General features: G+C 37.9%; 1 protein-coding gene across 12 annotated transcripts in view; it reads right to left on the bottom strand.

Annotated features, from left to right (window-relative positions):
* The window catches only part of VPS13D (vacuolar protein sorting 13 homolog D), a 104,588-nt gene that overhangs the window by 50,309 nt on the left and 34,788 nt on the right, over positions 1-19,491 (bottom strand). For 10 of the 12 annotated variants that reach the window (XR_003994621.1, XM_030508138.1, XM_030508137.1 and 7 more), the window contains 21 exons: positions 18,594-18,668; positions 17,644-17,850; positions 17,138-17,227; positions 15,857-15,997; positions 14,529-14,651; positions 13,809-13,883; positions 11,320-11,425; positions 10,489-10,641; positions 9,741-9,876; positions 8,686-8,733; positions 7,842-7,992; positions 7,001-7,211; positions 5,652-5,899; positions 4,824-5,015; positions 4,539-4,665; positions 3,467-3,609; positions 2,771-2,901; positions 2,348-2,523; positions 2,089-2,212; positions 1,020-1,255; positions 175-283 (listed from right to left, as the gene is read on the bottom strand). Coding sequence is in view for 11 of the 12 variants with exons in the window: in XM_030508138.1 (XP_030363998.1) it covers positions 175-283; positions 1,020-1,255; positions 2,089-2,212; positions 2,348-2,523; positions 2,771-2,901; positions 3,467-3,609; positions 4,539-4,665; positions 4,824-5,015; positions 5,652-5,899; positions 7,001-7,211; positions 7,842-7,992; positions 8,686-8,733; positions 9,741-9,876; positions 10,489-10,641; positions 11,320-11,425; positions 13,809-13,883; positions 14,529-14,651; positions 15,857-15,997; positions 17,138-17,227; positions 17,644-17,850; positions 18,594-18,668 (3,002 nt within the window). In the remaining variant the exon portion in view is untranslated. The remainder of the gene's footprint in view (positions 1-174; positions 284-1,019; positions 1,256-2,088; positions 2,213-2,347; positions 2,524-2,770; positions 2,902-3,466; positions 3,610-4,538; positions 4,666-4,823; positions 5,016-5,651; positions 5,900-7,000; positions 7,212-7,841; positions 7,993-8,685; positions 8,734-9,740; positions 9,877-10,488; positions 10,642-11,319; positions 11,426-13,808; positions 13,884-14,528; positions 14,652-15,856; positions 15,998-17,137; positions 17,228-17,643; positions 17,851-18,593; positions 18,669-19,491) is intronic. The other 2 variants (XM_030508139.1, XM_030508143.1) reach the window with 1 other exon arrangement.

Genomic DNA, 19,491 nt, shown 5'->3' with positions numbered 1-19,491 from the left:
CACCGCCATAATTCAAGCAACTTCAATTGCAATAACTTGTCACTTTCAGTGGAGTCTGTCTCCGTTCTTCAAAAGTTTTCATGAAAACGTTCTTATTTTTCCCCTCTCCCAGCATATGATTTTACTTCAGCACACAGCAACAGAATTTTAACAGAATCAAATATATCTTGGTACCTTCTTTTTCAGTACAACTCTTTGAGTCTTTGGAGAAACATCAAGGACGAGCTCTGCATATGTAGCATCCTTATTCGAAGCAACTGGTCTTACACCTGGCTCCTGTAACCTAGAACACCAAGAAAACACCATCATGTTTATTCAGAGTAACTGCTGCTTCTGTAGACTGGATTATATCTGTACCAAAATCCAAGTGAGGAAGCTTATGCTTCCAATACAGCCTATGAGACTAAAATTTATACTGTTTGGGGTTTTTTTTCCCTCTCGGTATTTTTGGAATTACCAATGCAAGCTGTCAATTTGAGTATAGTCTAAAAAGGGGCCTTGATTTCTCACTGCGATTAGGAACTTCTCAGGCAAAGCAGATGGATTCCAAGGAATCCATCCAATATAAGGAGTTCCTTAAATTGAGGAAAGCAACAAAGCATGTATCAATCTCCCACAGCTGTTTTCAATAGCGTATCAACTAGTGCAAGTTTACAATTCACCCTGCAGTCAATGTTCTTTATACACCAAATCAAATTAAGCCCCTGGATGTGACTCTAAACATCCCTGTTCTTCCAGGATCAGACAGTGGGAGCACAGCAGATGCCCTATGTGATAGAATAAACAGTGGTAAGCTGCACCTATAAAGCCAAGTTATCACAAACAAGGTAAGACACATGGCTCACCAACTGCCAGACTTAACTTCTGAATTCTGGCATTTCTTCTGCTAGCTACAAGGTTGACACAAGTTTAGCTGCATTTGAATAACTTTCCAATGGCAACCATTAAGAGAATATTAATGTAAAGCCTAAAGAACACTGTGAACATTCAACATATTTTCATCTAGTAGATAGAATTACCCTGAGAAAGTGTATGTAGCAGCAATATAGATGAAGTTCTCGTAGTAAAGCTGTTTGCTCTCTTGGAAGTCATTCATGCTACAGACGATTTCCGAGGAGCCGGCCCCTTTGACTGTGAGCATTATAAAAGGTGGTAGAATCGGTTCATCCCAGGCATAGTCCAGAGAGGTCAAGGGCTTCACCTCAGTGTACAGTCTTGGCTCGAGAACACCGTGCTGGTTAAAAACAATTGGGACCTGCAACAGTTATGAGAGAGGATTTGGTTTCACACAGAAATTGTTAACCAGACACATGTTTTGCTGTCATTTGTTCATTTCTCAGAAGTTGATCACAAACATGTTCAGCTTGCTCCTTCCCCTCCCCAGTGGTTTCGCATCTATTTTCTCCCATTCGGATCTCAATTAAAGAGAGTCTCAAAAGGGATGAGACATGTCATCTTTGCTTTTATCTGTCATCCAAGGTACAGAATGTCTTTAGTGCCATGGTAGCATCTCGAACCCACCTAATCAAAATTTGAAGACTTGCCCACCTCTATTTAACAATTCAGTACCAAAATCCAGAATGAGAACCAGTAACTATTAAGAGCTCTGTCTCTTGCTCTGATCACATGACAGTCAGTCAGTCAGTCACTGTAAAATACAGTGACTAAGTAAATTCTCTTATTTTCATAAGCACTGATAGGGAAGCCCAAGGACAGAGAAAGGGAGTGGTAGCATTAGCCTGAATTCTTTTCAAAAGTTATTGAAGTGCTGAGAATAACATAAGTTAGATTAGAAACTACCACACTAGCACAATTTTCTCATTAGTAATAATGCTCTTCTTGTAAGTCTTTTAATGCACTCATGAAAGCCAAACGTTAGCGCTATTGTTTGAACAAGCAGCAGCAGAGTACTACCAATTTTTACTAAAACTGCAGAAAATTACAATTACTGTCTACAGATACCTCTTGCTACACACACTTTCATTTTATTTCATAAGATAGTCAGCTCCCTCTTCTAACAAACATGAAAGTCCTACTTTTCTTCTTTTATTAAGAAATAGAAGGAAAAGTGGTTATTTTCTCTTTTACCTTGGAAAAATTGTCTATGCGGAAAGGTGGCGGTAACTGATCAGTATCGCTGAATGCAACACGATATGTGGCTCCTTGAAGAGTAATTTCTACTCTTAAGAAGTAACATTTTCCCAGGGTGTCCCTGAACAAGAACAAACAAGTGAAAGAGAAGTAAGAGTAGGCTTCTGATCTGCCTTACCCACAGTCATGGCTGTTCAACAGCTGCTTCTACCAAAAAAGGGAAGCATGCTACAGAAGATTTACATATAATAGCTACCTCATATTAATATGGAATGAGTTATTTTTGTTGACCTCAAAGCCCCCAGACCAAATGCAGTTTGGGACATCCATTAGTCTCACACATAACAGCTGATCATAATCATTACGTGGCCAGTGGAACACGACGCTGGAACCAGGAAGCGTGGAGATGTAGCCATCAGGATTGGATGTTCCCTAGTAACAGAAATTGGTAAATACATATCCTACAGGTATTAAAATATATAGTATTAACCTATATACCTCTCAGATAGCAACCCAGCAATTATTCTGTTAGGTGGATGCTGTTACTAGAGTACTGAGAAAGATCCTCATGACCAGCCAACAACATTTTCAAGTATAACCCCTGTGTTCCTTTTGGTTAGAAGATGCTGTGACTGACTGCAGGTATTGTACTAACAAGTAACAAAAGGAAGCATCTTACCCGACCTCTGGCAAATTCCCGCTGGACAAAGGCAAGCTTGTAGGTTGATTTATTATCTAGCAGGTAACGGGGTGCAAATGTTACCATGCATGTATCAATATAACGGCCTCTACCTTTTTTAATATCGATACCTAGTGATAGAAACAAGTGAAAAATAAAGCTATTACTTACAAGAGAAAAAAAAGAGACATCTGCCACGGTATCTTTCACATAACAAAGGTTCTTTTTCTTGGACTCCTGAAGTTCACATGGCTGTGCTATTTCTAAGTAGGTATGAAATCCCACCGCATTACTGCCTTTGATTATTTGGAGTTTCTGTACACTGTAAGTGGTCAGCAATCTGCTACTTCTGTGGCAGCAGTATGGCAGAAACTGCACATCTAACATACTTCTAAGTATATTAGAACGTAGGAATAAAGATACAGAAACAGAACAATGTGTAAATGCAGATATTAACACTCAATGATGAAATGTGAAAATAAAAATAACTCAAAACTGATTTTTAAACTAGTGAAATTAAAACCAAAGACATAAAAATACTTAAAATACTCTTTTTTGTTTAATAATTTTCTCTGGACCCTCAAAAACCTATAACAACATATGTTTCCCTGCTGCAATTGTTCTGTTTCTGGTGCCACTGACATCGTATCTTCCCAAGTTCTACAGTATTTCCCAAAGGTTCCCATCAGCACATACCAATGCTGTAGATGAGGCCTGGCCTGTTTCCATGCTGGATCACCTTCAGAGCTCTGACACCACTACCACCATCCAGGGAGAAACCCTGGCACCAGCCAGGCATGCCTTCAGGATGGATTCCTCTTCCAACCCGCATTGTACAACTAAGGGCAAGAAGAAAACACAGATTTACTCATGTAAATGAAGGATCAGGTATCAACACAATACTGATGATCAAACATATATCCAGGTACAAAAGAACACCCAGGTTTAAATATAAAAACATTAGAAGTCACAATAAATCTCTTCTTGACTAATCCATTCTGCATTTCTGCCAGAAGCTCTTTTAACATATATTAAAAGCAATTATTCAGTGACCATGTCATGTAAAAGGCTTGGTAATGTTCAGACTGATTAACCACGACAACATTTGTGTGTCTTTTTAATTTGAAAGGAAAAAAAAAAGGGGGAATAAATTTTTGTGATAAATGTAACTGTTCTTCATTTGAGCAAGAATCCCAGAACACTTCAGGTAAGTTTGTTTTAAATCATGTTCTTATATTCATGGCAAAAGCAAGTTCTCTTCTTGTTGCCAGTTAAAGTAACTGAAAAGTTTCCTCTCTGAAATCCTGCCATTTCCTTTTACATCAGAATCACAGTAACTCTGCTGCACGTGGTCTTTCTACTAAGTGACTGCTACTACTTCTCTATTAACAGTCAGATTTTAGGATTAAGGGTTTGGGGTGGGTTTTTTTAGTGGTAACGAAGTAATTTATACAACTTGGTAATTCTCTTCAAAAGGTTTTTGATTTTTTTTACAAAGAAGGATGAGTTCAAAACATGCAAAATAAACCCAAAGCAGCCTGCAGACACAACAGAATTAGCCAACCAAGGAGTTTTCAGTAGGCAATGTCTAAAGATCCAATATGCTTATTTCAGTATTTAGAATCTTAATAATTTAACAGGTTCTCTTAATAGGGAAAGACTTTTCCTACACAATATTCACACTAATATATCAGCACTCAACCCTCTGTGAATTACTTTCATACTTTGTAAGGTTCCTCCTGTCTGCTGCTCTTACAGTATTACTTACAAGTTTGGCTGTTCTTTATCAGCATAACAGAAGAGAAGTGGGCTGAGGCTTCTAGCAAGCTCATGCTCTTCAAATTGACCTGCAGCATCTGTTTTTGCATTATCTTGTCTGAAGATAAGTGGTAATCCTTTAAGTAAACACAAAAAGATGGAGTATTAAACTGCGCCTCACCTTTGCACAAACTAAATGAGAATAGTAAAAACTACTTCAAATTAAGGAATATCCTAACACTGCATGGAATCTGTATTTCCCAGTTTATGATTACAGAAAATACTGTAAACGTACCTGTTTTGTTGATTAACCAGTATGGTGCTGAAATCAGTATTTTTAGAGAACCTTCAGCACGACACACAATCCGGATGGTCAAGTTTAGCAGTCGTTTGTTGACATCATACAACCGCATCCGCACCATGTAGTTTTGTGTCCCAGGAGGAATCAACAGCTCTTTGCAGATTGGGAAGTTTTCCAGCAATATCCCTACAAAAATAAAACCAAACATCACCTACACAGAAACATTAGTTCCTGATGAGCAGACAGGCTGGTGTTTCATACAGCTGAACCTGAGTATTTCATATAGCTTATCCAGATTAACTTTTAAACCTACCCAGCATAGTAACCTCTGACTTCATAAAGAAATGCCTCAATTTAAGTCACAAGCAGCAAAAAAAGTTCTATGAAGAACCCTGCTTAGGGCTAATTACCACCTTAAGCATCAGAACTCCAGCCAGTGTTGAATAATTCCATACATACTCTCAACACCAACTTTTTCTGTCAGAAAGAACAGCAAAACCATCCAAAATGTTGAGAACTTATTTATCCCCTTCTTTATCGCTGTTCTCTCCAGTTTCCACTCTCAGGAAAGTGAGAAAAGACTCGAATGAGGAACAGATCAAGACAGCCGACAAATTTGGGGAATGATGGCAATATTCCTAATTCTTTTGGGATGCGGGCACTTGGTTATTAACTATAAGAAGCCCTGCAACCCAATAAGATCATCATACAAATGCTTTCAATTGTTTCATTCTTGATACTATGGTTCTTTATACAAGAAACAATTATACCAAGGTACTCCTCTAGGAAGATCAGAAAGTGGGATCTGAAAAAGAACCTTACCAAGCTCAATGTTCTGAGATGTATCAGCTGTGTGCAATGCTGACTCTTTCCCAGGTTTTAGTGTCCCATTAATTGGTGTTCCTTTAATGTAGAACTCAAGTTCACAAGGCAGCAAGTTACAGATTACCACCGTTGGCAATAGATAAATAGTATGCCCAGGCTGCCTGAAAATCTGTTTAGCACTGTCAGAAAATATGTTGGAAGGCATGTAATCCGGGTAATTTTCTTTCTTTATAGCCACACAAAACCTGTGAAGGCAGACACATGTGAGAAGTCAATCAACTTGACAGAATAATTGAGCCCTGTCTTTGTGTACTGCACTGAATCCCGCATCATGTTGTACTTTCAGGATTGACAGCAAAACCATCATTTAGAATTATTCTCCACATAAGCACTTTGGAGTTTGATTATAAAGTATTTTGTATTTATGCCTAACATTAAGACAATGGGAGTTTCCTGATTTTAATCAAAAGAATTGATTTAGTTACTGAAAAAGCCTCATCTGTTCAGAGACTTAACAGAAAATTGCATTTGCAGATTACCAACTTCCATAAATTTGAAAAAACATGTTATCAACTATCACTAAATAGATTTTAACTATTAGAGTATAATCATGTTCTTAAGCATAAATGTTGAACATGTCTGTCTTCCCAGTAGATGTATCCTTGCTTTGGCCACCGGACACTTCAGTTTTTCATTAGTTAGCAAGCCTCCATTTTAAATAATTTGCTAATTTTCCTCCCTGTGATACATTCAAAACCAGCAGATTAAGAAATGAACCATGGAACTGACACACAGCAGTAACTATAAACATTATGCAAAGGTCTCTTCCTGAAACAACTTCCATAATCTCTATTCTAGTATTTCCTAAATTGAGAGCATCCCTAAATCCATCGTACCACATAACTACAAAATTCCACTGAAGTCCTCACCATGCAGTGACATTTTGGAGCTTAGAACAGAGCACAGGACATTCATGACAATGGATGAGTATTTGGGAACACACTATGGCAAACCCCCATTATCCTCAGTGAGGCAGACTAGATAATTTAACAGCAGCGCACGTTCTGTTTCCTAACCTTTTCCTTTCTACAATAAATATTAATAGTGTGCTTACTTTGTGTTCTCAGACATTTGCTAACTAGCACTGTCAAAGGGGCTTCAAGGAGTCCTGAAGAAACTCGGCAGTTATGCTTCAATGCCTTCTCATTAGTCAACAAACCAACCAAAACATCCCATTAAACTGCAGCAGCTTTCATCTCTAAGGATCTTCTTTCCCGTTGTTCACTTTCACAGTATTTCATTTATCAGAAGAAGATAATACAGAAAAATAATTAGGTCTTAATTACCTGAAAAACCGGCTGTTTTCAGACTCCATTGAATGACACTCTTGCTTGCTGCTACAGACCTCTGCTGTCTTCTGGACATTAGTCCAGTGAATTGGAGCCTTACAGAAAAAGACTCCCATTCCTTTTGGCCGGGCTTGCAAACGCCAAGATGTAAGATGTAATGGAATTGCAAAGGAATCTCCTGGCATAACTGCTGGAAGAACTACAGGTTCTGCAACCAGAGAAGAAAATATATGTATCAAAACAGGCCCTTTACTGGAAAGCATAAAACTTTTCATACAGTAAGTCCCAAGTTTTTGAAGCAACCTGGTTTGATTTAACATAAAACACCAGGTACTTTATGTATGTTTCAAACCCCAACCCATTGTTTCAAGCCCTATTAATAATCTGGCAGCAGACAAACTTAGGTGTATAAATCTGAGACAGGAACCAGACAAAATTGCTGGAATTCAAATTCTTCTTGCTCGGATGCTTTAGTGAAAATGCTTATTTCAAAAAGACCTCATTCATTACATTTTGGGTACACCATGAGCTTATCACTACATTTTTAGACTGCCCCTTTGCATGCTAATTCCCCAAACTTTCCAGACGACTGCTAAAAGATATTACATGCTACATACATAAGTAAGATTCAGTCTTTGCAGAGCCCCGGCTTTCTCCATTTGCCTGAACAATAAGCAAAAATCCTAGTGGGTTCTCCAGATTACTTTGCTGATCATTTTCTTCTTAATATTACCCATTTCCCCTCCAGGGAGGGCTACTTTGTTGTACAGATGGGTGAATCTCCTTGGGGATGAAGCTAAAGATTCCCCACAGTATGTAAGGAACATACAACACTTACTGTCAGGAGCTGAAGGACTGTCTAGCCTTAGTTCCATTGGTGTTTCCAGCTTGTTCTTCACCATCAAGGCTGAGCGCACTGTTATCACTTTCCGAGCACTACCTTCCATGGTAACTTCAAATACCACACGAACTGGAGGCAATGAAGAAAACTGGAAGATATTTAAAAGCATTAAAAAGCTCAGGTAATGATTATATCTAGAAGAGGGACACCTCAATTTTGAAGCAGTAACTGCCAGAGTAAAAACTTGCCAACTGAGTCCAACCACGTGCAACACCTAAGGTATATATAGTTTGACAATAAGGATTTATAATCCTGTACCTCCTCTTCAAAACACAATAAAATTAACTATGAAAAAGCAATTCTATGTACTAGTAACTCCATCATCATTTTCAGAATGATGCAAGTTCAAACAAGAGCAATACAGACCCTAGAAGAACACTTTATACATTCTCTATTACATTATCCCATAAATTCATGGAGTTTGAACTCCAAGCCTCATATAATTACCAGCCACTCATCATTCCTATCTGTCAAGACTAAAATAAATAAGGCGGAGCTTTCTTAAAATATTCATACTTCCTTCACTCTTAGCTGCCTTTCTACTGAGGTGTTCTATCTCCTACACTAAACAAAGTCCACTTAGATCCTGAAACCCACATTTTATATGGGCTCACATGCTGGAATTCACATACTTATTTGAAAGTTCATTCTGTTTGCTTGACTTCCACTTTTGAAAAGGTTCTAGAAGGATGGAAAGGCCAGTTCACTTGTAGAATTATGATAGTCTTATTTAAGCAAGACTTCTTTAAGCAGCTCTCAAATAATGAAAATATATACTCACGTAGACTTGTGGATGTATTATATTTGTTCTACTTATTGGGCTTCCAAGCTGAGAGAATAGTAAACAAGAAAGTTAAAGTTGTTCAACTTTTCAGCTATTACTCTCAGCTGTAATAGAGAACATTAATACAGAAGAATAAACTAAATACTTCTATCACTTTTTGTTGAGCTGATCTTCAATACAGTTTGGCAACATTTCAGAAATCTGTTTGCAAAACCTGTTTGTAACACTGCTTTGAAAAGAGAGTTGAAGGAAGAAGGTTTGTTGAAAAACAAGAAAGAAGCTACAGAAGATGTTTCTGAACAGCAATTCTCGTTAATTTGCATCCTTTCCCGTCAATAATCAAGTTACAGAGAGTGATGCTTTTTATGCTTCAATACGAAAGCATCAGAAATCTCTGATTCCAATCAGAGACTACTGGCTCTTGTCAGTAGTCTCATGAAATTAAATTCTAATCCTGTTTTATACCCAAAAGATCTCAACTTCCAACTTCTCCAGTGCTCAACAATTTTCAGTAGCTGGTCTCAAAACTTAACTAGTTTTGCAATCCACGAGATCATTTTGATCACTGAGCCTGAACCACCAACTGCCAGCCTCCTGATTATTACACTTGCATTTTTCCTTCATGACAAATATATTTTGTCTAAGCAGCCACATATTTCAACAATCTCTAGGCTTACAGGAAATTGCCAGTGTTATTTATTTTAAGCAAATTAAACACATGAAAAGCATTCCTGCAATAGAAGAAATAAAAATAGCTGCTGAGATGCTGTGCTGATTTAAAGCTCAGTCTCCATGAGTCCATGACACTGATATATTAGTTGCGTCACTGGAAGCTCTGACTGCGAAGCACAGACTAACCACCGACTACTCTGTGTTTTTGTTGTGCACAAAACTGCCAATTAGGAACCCAGCATCTCCAAGCTGTTCCAACCCAAGCTAACTGGGAAGAGGACCATCTCATACCGCAGCTGGTTTAAGATCGAAATCTTGGAGACATCTTTACTCTCAGATCACACATTCTTTTCAAACTAACACTCAAAATTAGAACTTACAGTAGAAGAGGATGAGTTCTTATCTGGTGCAGCATATCGGAAAAACGTTCCAACTTTATCTACAGACACTGGACTGACTTCTTCCCAGCCATTCACTCTCACTTGCAACTGATGAATTCTTAGATCATGTGTGTGCCTACCAAATCAGATCAAGTTAAATTACGATTAAGCATTATTACATAGTGTAAACGTCGAACAGTTCAAACCAAGAACATCCCCCAGATTCTGAAAAAAAGAATCTCCCTGAAGCGCTAAAAAAAAAAGTCTCAAGAGATTTTTCCATCTCATGGATCAAGACAGACATGATTTTGTATCTGTTCAACTGTTCCACCTTCCCTAATGAACATACAGAAGTACAACTACCATGTAAGCAAAAATAAAAGCGTACTACATATTTGTTAACATATTCTTCTAGTTCTTAACACTGATAACACTTATGCTCAACAACCAATGTGTCCACTCCCCTCCATTTAGAATAAAGGACACATTTGCAATTGAGACCCCTACGTCTTTCAAAAGCTTATGATGATCCAACTCATATCTAGGAACAGCTGCCACCAATATGCTGGTTTCTAGACAACTGATAATTTCGCTCTACACGTGAGTTTTATTAAAACCAAAATATCAACAGGAGATTTAAAAAAATATCCACTTTTTATTTAACATCTGCTAGTGTCCTCACAACTATGATCCTATGTGTTTCATACATGAGTGTGTCAAAACACACCTCTCAGCCTGGTCACTTCACCTGTGTCTGAGTTTCCCTCTAGCTTCAAATTCAAATGGAATCTCTTCCCCAGTGATAACCTCTTGCCATTCACTGACATTGTGGGCATCATCCAGCAATGTCCCGTTTTCCTCAGGAACCACACCTGGACTCCCACTGTGAGACAGGGCAGCCCTGAGAAAAGAATCACATCATTTCACAAACTGACAAAGTAACGACTTCAAGTAACAAGTGCTTTTTATTCTGCCTCAGTCTATACATTCCTGCAGTAAACACACACGTACCATGAAGGAGGCCTATATTATCTGAATGGGGCCTACAAGGATGCTAGAGAGGGACTCTTCATCAGGGACTGTAGCGATAGGACAAGGGGTGATGGGTTCAAACTGAAACAGGGAAAGTTCAGGCTGGATATAAGGAAGAAGTTCTTCCCTGTGAGGGTGGTGAGGCACTGGCACAGGGTGCCCAGAGAAGTGGTGAATGCTCCATCCCTGGCAGCGTTCAAGGACAGGCTGGACAGAGCCTTGGGCGACATGGTCTAGTGTGAGGCATCCCTGCCCATGGCAGGGAGGTTGGAACTAGACGATCTTAAGGTCTTTTCTAACCCTAACTATTCCATGATTCTATGAATGTCTCTGACGGGTTTTCTAACTCTGTTGAGCCTCTTGAAGAAAGATAATCTTTATTTTAGTTGTAAAGCAATTTTATTGTCAAAGAAAAGGCTCTTAATTAAGAAAGACTGGGAGTTGTCTATGTTTCTCGTGAAGAAAACTAAAGTACTGAAAACAGTAGGGTTTGGCTGACACAGGAGAGAAGCCAGACAGTCACAGTGATTCCACAACAGCTTCTTACCGGGTAGGAGTTGTAGTTAGGGTAGCAAACCACAGTGTGCATCCAGTATGATTTCTTAGAGCAAATGGAACAAATGGTTGCCTACGTTTTGGAGTCTTCATTTCAGCTATAAAACAGAATAAAGATTTGTCTAAATGCTTAGGAGAGAAGCATTCATCAGATGCCAGTGTAGGATGAGTCACAACGGCTGGAGAACCACAACCTGCACTAACTAAACAGATCAAAGAATCAGAATAACAGATTACTAAAAATGTTAAAATTTAGTAATTACTACAAAAATGGTACAAAGCAAACAAAGTCTTCCCCTACATCAGCCCCTGTCAGGAACTGAGCTTCATCTAAATATTCTTTTGTTTCTTCATATGAAGTCTTTTAAAGCACAATGACTCCAGCTCTAACATGTGGAAAACCTAACTAAAAACCTAATCATAAGCAGTAACTTTTCAAGTACATCCAAAGGCTCATAAAGTACTAAACACATGTTCACTTATGATTAATAAAACATATAATGCTCTATTCAACATGACAAATACAGGACTATCCGGTATCCCCTTTAAATGGGACTTGTATCCTCTAAGACTGAGCAAGTAGCAGTATTTCCCTATACACAAAAATTCCTACTAAAACGAAGTATGAAAAATAATTTGATGCAACCAAAAGGTAATCTGGCTTTGTTAAAATGCTGGGACAGCAAAACCCCAGAAGAAGAAACTCCACCTATCACATTTGACTTCTTCTTAATATGCATTACTATACTAACAAGCACACAAATGTTACTATCATCTTCTGTACTGCAGTACACCGTATCTGTGAAAATACTTACTGTGTTTGGACAGGACGAAAAAAAACCCCCGTCAAATTCCAGTTACTTATTTAAAAAGGAAGATAAATGCTGCTACTTAAATACATACATCTTTTTGAATGACAGAAGTAGAAAGAAGGTGCACACAATAAATCAGCTGCTTAAAGGCAAGACAGAAATTAAATCTGTTCCACAGAATTTATCTGCAGTCACTCCAGAGGTTGACTGATATCAAGGTTCAAGTACTCCATGTTCTGAAACTCATCCATCCCACCACATGTGTCTAACTAGTAACCTTCAGCACAGGTTTACAGAGACAAGAAGCGGTAGTGGGCAAGTATGTTTTTGAAGGAGTTACTGATGATCACATACAACCTTCCTCTAAAGGGATGACAACAAATTCCTGTATAACTTACACTGCAAGTGGGGACTTAAATCTGATCTCTCTGAAGCTTACAGAGAAAGTTCTTTTCAGTTAAATGGCAAGAAGATGGAAGTCTTGAAAATGAAAACTGGTTGTTGCCAATTGCAAATAAAACAATCTTTTCAGTGTTGAGCTTGGCTTTATACCATATTTTTGGCTAGCCCAGGTTCTACAAAATTACAGACCAGAAGCCAAATGAACTTTTATTTTGGCATTTAATCAACTGCCAATTTATTGAGACTTTTAAAAAAGAATTTTGGGGACCATGGCCTGAGTTTCCAAAGAAAACATAATGTAGAAGTTGCATTTTGAGACTATTGCCTGAAAATAAATATCACCATTAAAAGGAGGGTTTTTTTCATAATTCATTTAGTAATTTAGTTGTAACAGCCACTAAAAGCCAAGAAATAAATATTGAGGTTTGCGTTGTCTGTTCGATTTCACAAAGAAAATCCTTTCTGAAAAATACCTCAGAAAAATAAATCCTTCTATCATTTCCCTTTTGAGGTTTTTTTTTAAACATCTATGAACTGTCTGCAACCACTCAGAGAAAATGTTCCTAAGGGGCAGTCTAACAGGCCACAGATGTAGATTTATAGAACGTTTTCTGTCCTCTCATTCAGCAACTTTTCTTCAGGGGCAGCATATTGATCAAGTATGCTGTCTGGTCTTCTATAATGTCAAAAATTTCTTAGAAATCTTTACACTGCATGGTTTTGGCCAAAGACCATACTGTCAAATACAGAACAAATTAACAAGACATTTATTAGGAATGCCTTACTCTGAAGGCTTATTGAAAACAGACTGTCCCTTCTGAAGGCATCTTAAAGTAGCTCAATACACATGGTGAATCAAGCATAAGTATGGATATTGAACATACTGCTGGGTATTTTTAGAACATAAAATCTTGTGATTTTATGACACTGTTTTTAATCACACTATATTGTCTCTCTAGAAAAGGGATGTTGAACAGTCAGTAATTCTTATAATCTTCCTCAAAAAGACAGTCTTCCTATTCAGGATTAGTTATACCTCTCCCTTCTTCCCTGACGGAACAGAAAGACAGCACAAAATCCTAAATTGAGCAGCTTAAAAGCAAAGTAGCAGTTATGTTGTTTGGTTTTGAGGGTTTTGTATATCTGGGGATTTTTAAATATAGAGGCCATCTATCAGCAAGTCACAAATAAAACACAGTATTTATTGTACGAAAGCCTTCCAAAGAAGAAAAAAAACCCCTTTTTGTCTCTCTGTGCTATACAGTACCTCTAGCATAGATTTGATGCTCTAGGTTAGTCAAACTGGCTGTACTCCTAGTTCTAAGGTAGACAAGAGGAAGGCCTGGCAGACAGGAAAGACAAAGTTAGCAGGTAAGAAAAACCGCACTGTAACAGGTAGACTCTTCCCCATCATGCATCAGGAAAGAGACAGACAGTTGGCATCATGCAGTCAGTGTATGAATCTCTACCGATGTGCTCACACTAAGTTGGCATTTAAATTGCTGAAATTTCTCCCAGAAGTAACACTGGGAGAAAAGAAGCTGAAAAGACCTGCCACATATCAAGAGCTATTACTTAGAGAATTGTTTCATGAACATGACAGCATTTTTTCCCAGAAACTTAGTCATGCAGGTCTTTGGGGGTACAGAAAGGAAAAGATCACCTCTGAACTGCACACACCCTAACGCCAACACTCTTATTTAAGCTTTGACAGGATAGTCACTCATTAACTGAGAAAGTGTGAGGAAAAAAAGGAAGCAGAAGTAGCCATGCAAAGTTCTCACCCAAGGCTAAGCAGCCAGAAAGGTTTTTTGTTTTAAAGATGGAACACAATTGAACAGAAAATAGCATTTTTGTCTTTTGCCAAATATCATTAACCATTCATTGTATGCTATGAACACCAAATCCTTATGTTTGTAATACATAAGACAGATGACTATGTATGTCAGGACTGTTTCTAATAAAGTGTGATTAATGAGGATCATACTCTGCCCAAAACATGGTGGATCCACCGAAGAACCCATCCAGTCTTCTGTACTGATTACATTCACCTCTTTGTCCTGTTTACAGTAATCTTCCATCCAGGACTGTTTGGTACATGTGTATTGCTCTGGAGGAATATAAACATAGACAGTACATGTCTCCAAGGTGGCAGTAAACAAAGCAATTGGAAAGTATGTTACATTCTTAACACTGAAGATACTTCGCTTTAATGGCAGAAGTTTTATTTCACTGCTTTTTCTATGAGCCACTTACATAAGTCGAAAACAAACAAGCAACCACAGCAGTGTCATCAAAGCTGAATATTTTTATATTCTTAAGAATTTTTTTCCTTTTTGAAAACTTTCAGTGGAATTCCATGTTCTTAAGGCACTCCTGTGGCAGTGTGAGAGCTCTCCCTGAGGAGGCAATTAACCTTAAATACCTTCATGGTAGAAGCAGTGTCTAATTTATTTTTTATACTCTTTTTAAGAGGTACATGCACATTCCTGCCTAAATAGATACCTAGACACCAACAGAGTCCTCTGGCACAGTTTTAATCATAAACTAGTCTTACTACTTGTTATCACTAGTATTAAAAAGCATGACGGGAACTCTTAGGAATCCTTGACTTGCTTCTTTCCCTCCCACCTTGTCTCTCTCTTTCTGCCACTGGATTGCAGGAGAAATGAAGGAACAAGGAAGGCTCTTCTGTTACATTTGCAAGCTCAGACATCAACATTTTTCTTATTATGTCAGATTACATTCAGATTTCCATATAGAATAAGCAACTTTTTGGGAAATGCACACCACCATAAGCTCACAATACAGAAGCTTACATGAAGTTTGAGTTAATGATGAACAAAATATTTTGATTTCCTGAGGTGGGAATCAACAGGTCAGGTTCTCAGAGACCACAGAACTGAAATGAGTAGCTCCCCACTACACCTGGGTGTTGAAAAATGAGGAGCTCATCAAAGTATTTTTAAGTACTGTAAAGTAGGGAAAGCTTTAGATGAAAGCCTGTTTCTGATTAAAACTAAATTTCGAGTGGCATATGAATTTGATAGAATTTCTATGACCAGAGAAAGAATTCCTACTAACCTCTAAAATATGTAGCTCATGTCTTTACACTTCCACGATATCTGATAAAATACAAGCTGCCTAAATGCACACCTCTGTACAATATCATGGGAAGTACATAGGGACTGGCACCAAATCTCCCTGCCTTCATCTCTGGGACACCAGCAATCAGAAGTGCCTGTGATTTTCAGTACATTGAAACACTGAAAACTAGACTCTACAGTGATGCTCTCAGGGAATATTCCTACATACCCATGAGGACAGAGGTAATGTTTATATCCAGACGGTGCTCAGCCTTTACTTCCAGCTTCAGCCGGGAAGGGTGGAGGCGGCTCGAAGCTTGCTGTTGCCAAGAAACTGAACACTGCCAAGGCTCAATAAATGGCTCCCAGCCTGAGAACGAACAGAAACAGTCACATGTATTACACATCTGAAGGCCACATTGGAATGCTGTTTACATACCTATTTAATAATGCAACTTTAATAATGAGATCCCTTTATTTTCAGTCTGCATTCAAGATGAACTTGTAAGCCTATAGTTAATAAAAAGTTGCTCCAGCTCCTTCACTTGAACCAGTGTATAATGGATGTTGGGTCTTCTGGAAATATCTTAATTCCAAGGAATGCATTAGAAGGCAATTACAGCTTCATACTGAAGTTAACTGGAACTAGGTTCTCTGACATAGTTTTGAAAATGATTTTAACACAATTATACCTAAGTTGGCCATTTGGCCATACATTCAGTATCACAAAGGTCTAAAAGCTATTTAAAAAAACCCCATCCTATGCATTTTTAAAAACAAAAAAACTCAGTAACTTAGTTACTGACAGATAATTCCTGAGGTGGTTGTCACCAATTTTATAACAGAAAATTTAGTTTCTCAATTCAGAGAAAATACATAACTAGATTATTTCTTTTATGCCTGACCAGTATTGAGGCATAACTTGCTATTTTATACGTAAAATATAAATTATAATGGTCTTACGTTAATCCATTGTCTTCAGCCTATTCACCTACCCTCACATGCTTTTCCTTCCTGAAATAAGTAACAAACTGAATGCATCAAAACAATTAAAATACTAAAAAAGAGAAGTGAATGCAAAGACAGCTAGTTACCCAACTGTCATGTTCCTGGATAACCTTTTTATGCCATTACATTCGAAAGCTTCAGCGCAACTTTCAACGCCAAGTTAGACGGGGCTTGAAGCAACCTGGTCTAGTGGAAGGTGTTCCTGCCCATGGCAGGGGGTTGGAATGAGATAATCTTTAAGGTCTCTTCCAACCCAAACCAGCCTTTGATTCTCTGAACCTTCATATAAGCAAGCTCCTTACTTTTCACATCCCTCCATCTGATACCAAGTCAGGATATTTTGTTTAGGATCACATGTTCTCACACACACACAATCACAAAATTCAACCTTTCACATTCCCTCATATGCACTGCATGTTGGGTGAAGTTCAGGCTACTGCAGTAAGCAAGGCTGTTTTCCTGAACTTGACTGAAGAAAACAATAAACTCCCCAGTATTTCACCTGAAAGCTCACGATTGTAATAATCTCCAGAGAGGGTAAAACGAGCGTAGCCTTCAGGGTTGGCTCTCAAATGCTGAAGGAAATTCAAACCTGCAAAAAAACAGTAAATGTTACACTAATGCAAAACAATCAAATTTCCCAATTTCATGAAGTGTTAAGTAAGCTATGGAAGGTTTTGTCTTGTCTTTTAAATTTAAATGGTACAAAAAGTGTATCATAATATGCTTCAAATAACATTTGCAGCCAGCAATGTTTTACAACATGCTCAGGACAGATTCCATTTATTATGTTCTGAAACCAGAATCTTACAAACACTGTAATCTTCTTAAAACAAAACTTCAAACAAACAAAAACTTAAAAAAAAAACAACCCAAAAACCCCAACACCCCCCCCCCCCCCCCCCCCAGTTAAAATTTCACAAGCCCTAAGAAACAAGAGCATGGTGCTGAACATACAGTAACTGGCAGTATTTTTATGCAGCTCACTCAGCAAAACAAGATACTCACGTGAAAAGGTTAACTCAGCAAGGGGAACATCACAGTCCATGCAGTCATCAATAAAGCAAATGCATATAATTTCTGCTTTTATTTCCACTCCAGAGATGAACTGAAAAGGCAAAATCCCCTGGCTATCTTGACCACAAGAGGCCTGGGAAACTGATTTCAAAGGTTCAGCATTCTTAAATAACCAAGTGGCTGCTTTTTTCAAGTCACCTTAGACAAAACCAAACAAGTCGTAAGTCATCATCTACCTTCTCAATGAAATGTACTTATTTAAAAAACATATGCAAGCAAACTAATTCCCTCTTTCCTCAGAAGTATAGTAAGACACCAACTGCACTTTGAATGTCTTCTATTTAATAACATAAATATGAGAAGGTTACAAATACATTAGTATTTTCTAACAATAAGAAATACGTTTTCAAGTTTGCATACTGAGTGGCAACATAATATAAAGCTATACTAATACTATGAATGCCTATAAATAAGGTGGGAAACATGACAGTGCTAAAGAAAGAGAGTCACTTGTGTTAAAGCTCTATCTCTTTTCATGTATTACATGTAGAAGTAGATAGAATATATGATTCAAAAAGGAGAGATGAAAACACATGCTCTAAGGAGAAGGAGGTGGATGATAGCAAAAAATTGTTATACCATAAAAGAAAAAAAAAACCCAAACCAAAACCCCAAAACAACAATCCAACCCCCCAGACAAAAATACACTCTACACTCTAACACTCCACATATGACATCCCAAAAGGCAAGAAGAACCTTTCAGGGGTAGGTTCTATACAGCAGAATAGAAAAATGAGAATGCTTAAGATTATATGCTAACACAGAGCCAAAGTAAAGAGAAGGAAATACTGCCTGTGCGTCAGATACTTTACAGCCTGAAAGTGTTTACTTAGTCGGAAGTTAGGAAATCTGCAAGGCCAGCTGAGATTATTTGAGGTTACCTTGGCAGATCAAGAGAGCTTTACGACAATCTTCCATACTGAATCCCAACTCCTGGAGGCGAGCCAGCTGCACCTCTGTAATTCAACAGTTAAATAACCATAAATCTGTGACAGTTATCTACTGGTGTTCATTTCTAAAATCAAGCTGTATCTGTATGAAAAATAGGGGTCTGTTTGTATAAGATTACAACTGTAGAAAAAGCATATGATTCAGCACTGCTTTGACAAAAATAAACCTAAAACAGAACCCCCCAACCCATTATGTTGATATTCTGGAGTACATGAGCTATTTTTATTCTCCTACAGGAAGCCAATGTACTCCATGAATTTCAGCTGGGACTACAATTTTGTAAACCAACCCTTCATTCAGAACATCATTACCTGGAACTCCCCCACATGACTCTCCAGTGCAGTAACAAAGCAGAAGCCTTTTCACTAGTGTATGTTTCCTCACTATTGTAAGACAGTGGTTCTGACTGCACACATTGTAAATTTGTTTGTAAAAAAGCATGTCAAAGACTGGTAGACTTAAAGAGGTTAACTAGTAATTGTGATGTTTTCTACTTCACTATCAGTTTATTGTGTTTGAAGAGGTAGCCCCGCTCCCCCTTTAAATCACTGCTACATATGAAGTACTCCATGATAATTTTACACTGACAAGCGATGCTAAATAAACTGTAAAACAACCCAATGTCATACTGCAAGCAGAAAAAACCCAAAACCCCCCTACTTTTTAAAGTAGTATCATCACTATAATGCTATCATCGATAATTCAAATTAATGAAGGCCTTTACATATGAAGATATCAGTATCTTTTGTGTTAAGCATACAGTCTAGCTTCACACAGCAGAAACCTCCTTTAGATATAAAAAAATTACTTTACTCCAGCAGTTATAAA

This window comes from Strigops habroptila, chromosome 16 (genome assembly GCF_004027225.2).
Source record: "Strigops habroptila isolate Jane chromosome 16, bStrHab1.2.pri, whole genome shotgun sequence".
Classification (NCBI taxonomy): Eukaryota; Metazoa; Chordata; class Aves; order Psittaciformes; family Psittacidae; genus Strigops; species Strigops habroptila.
Note: the sequence above shows the minus strand (reverse complement) of the source record. Positions and strands in the feature narration are given on the sequence as shown.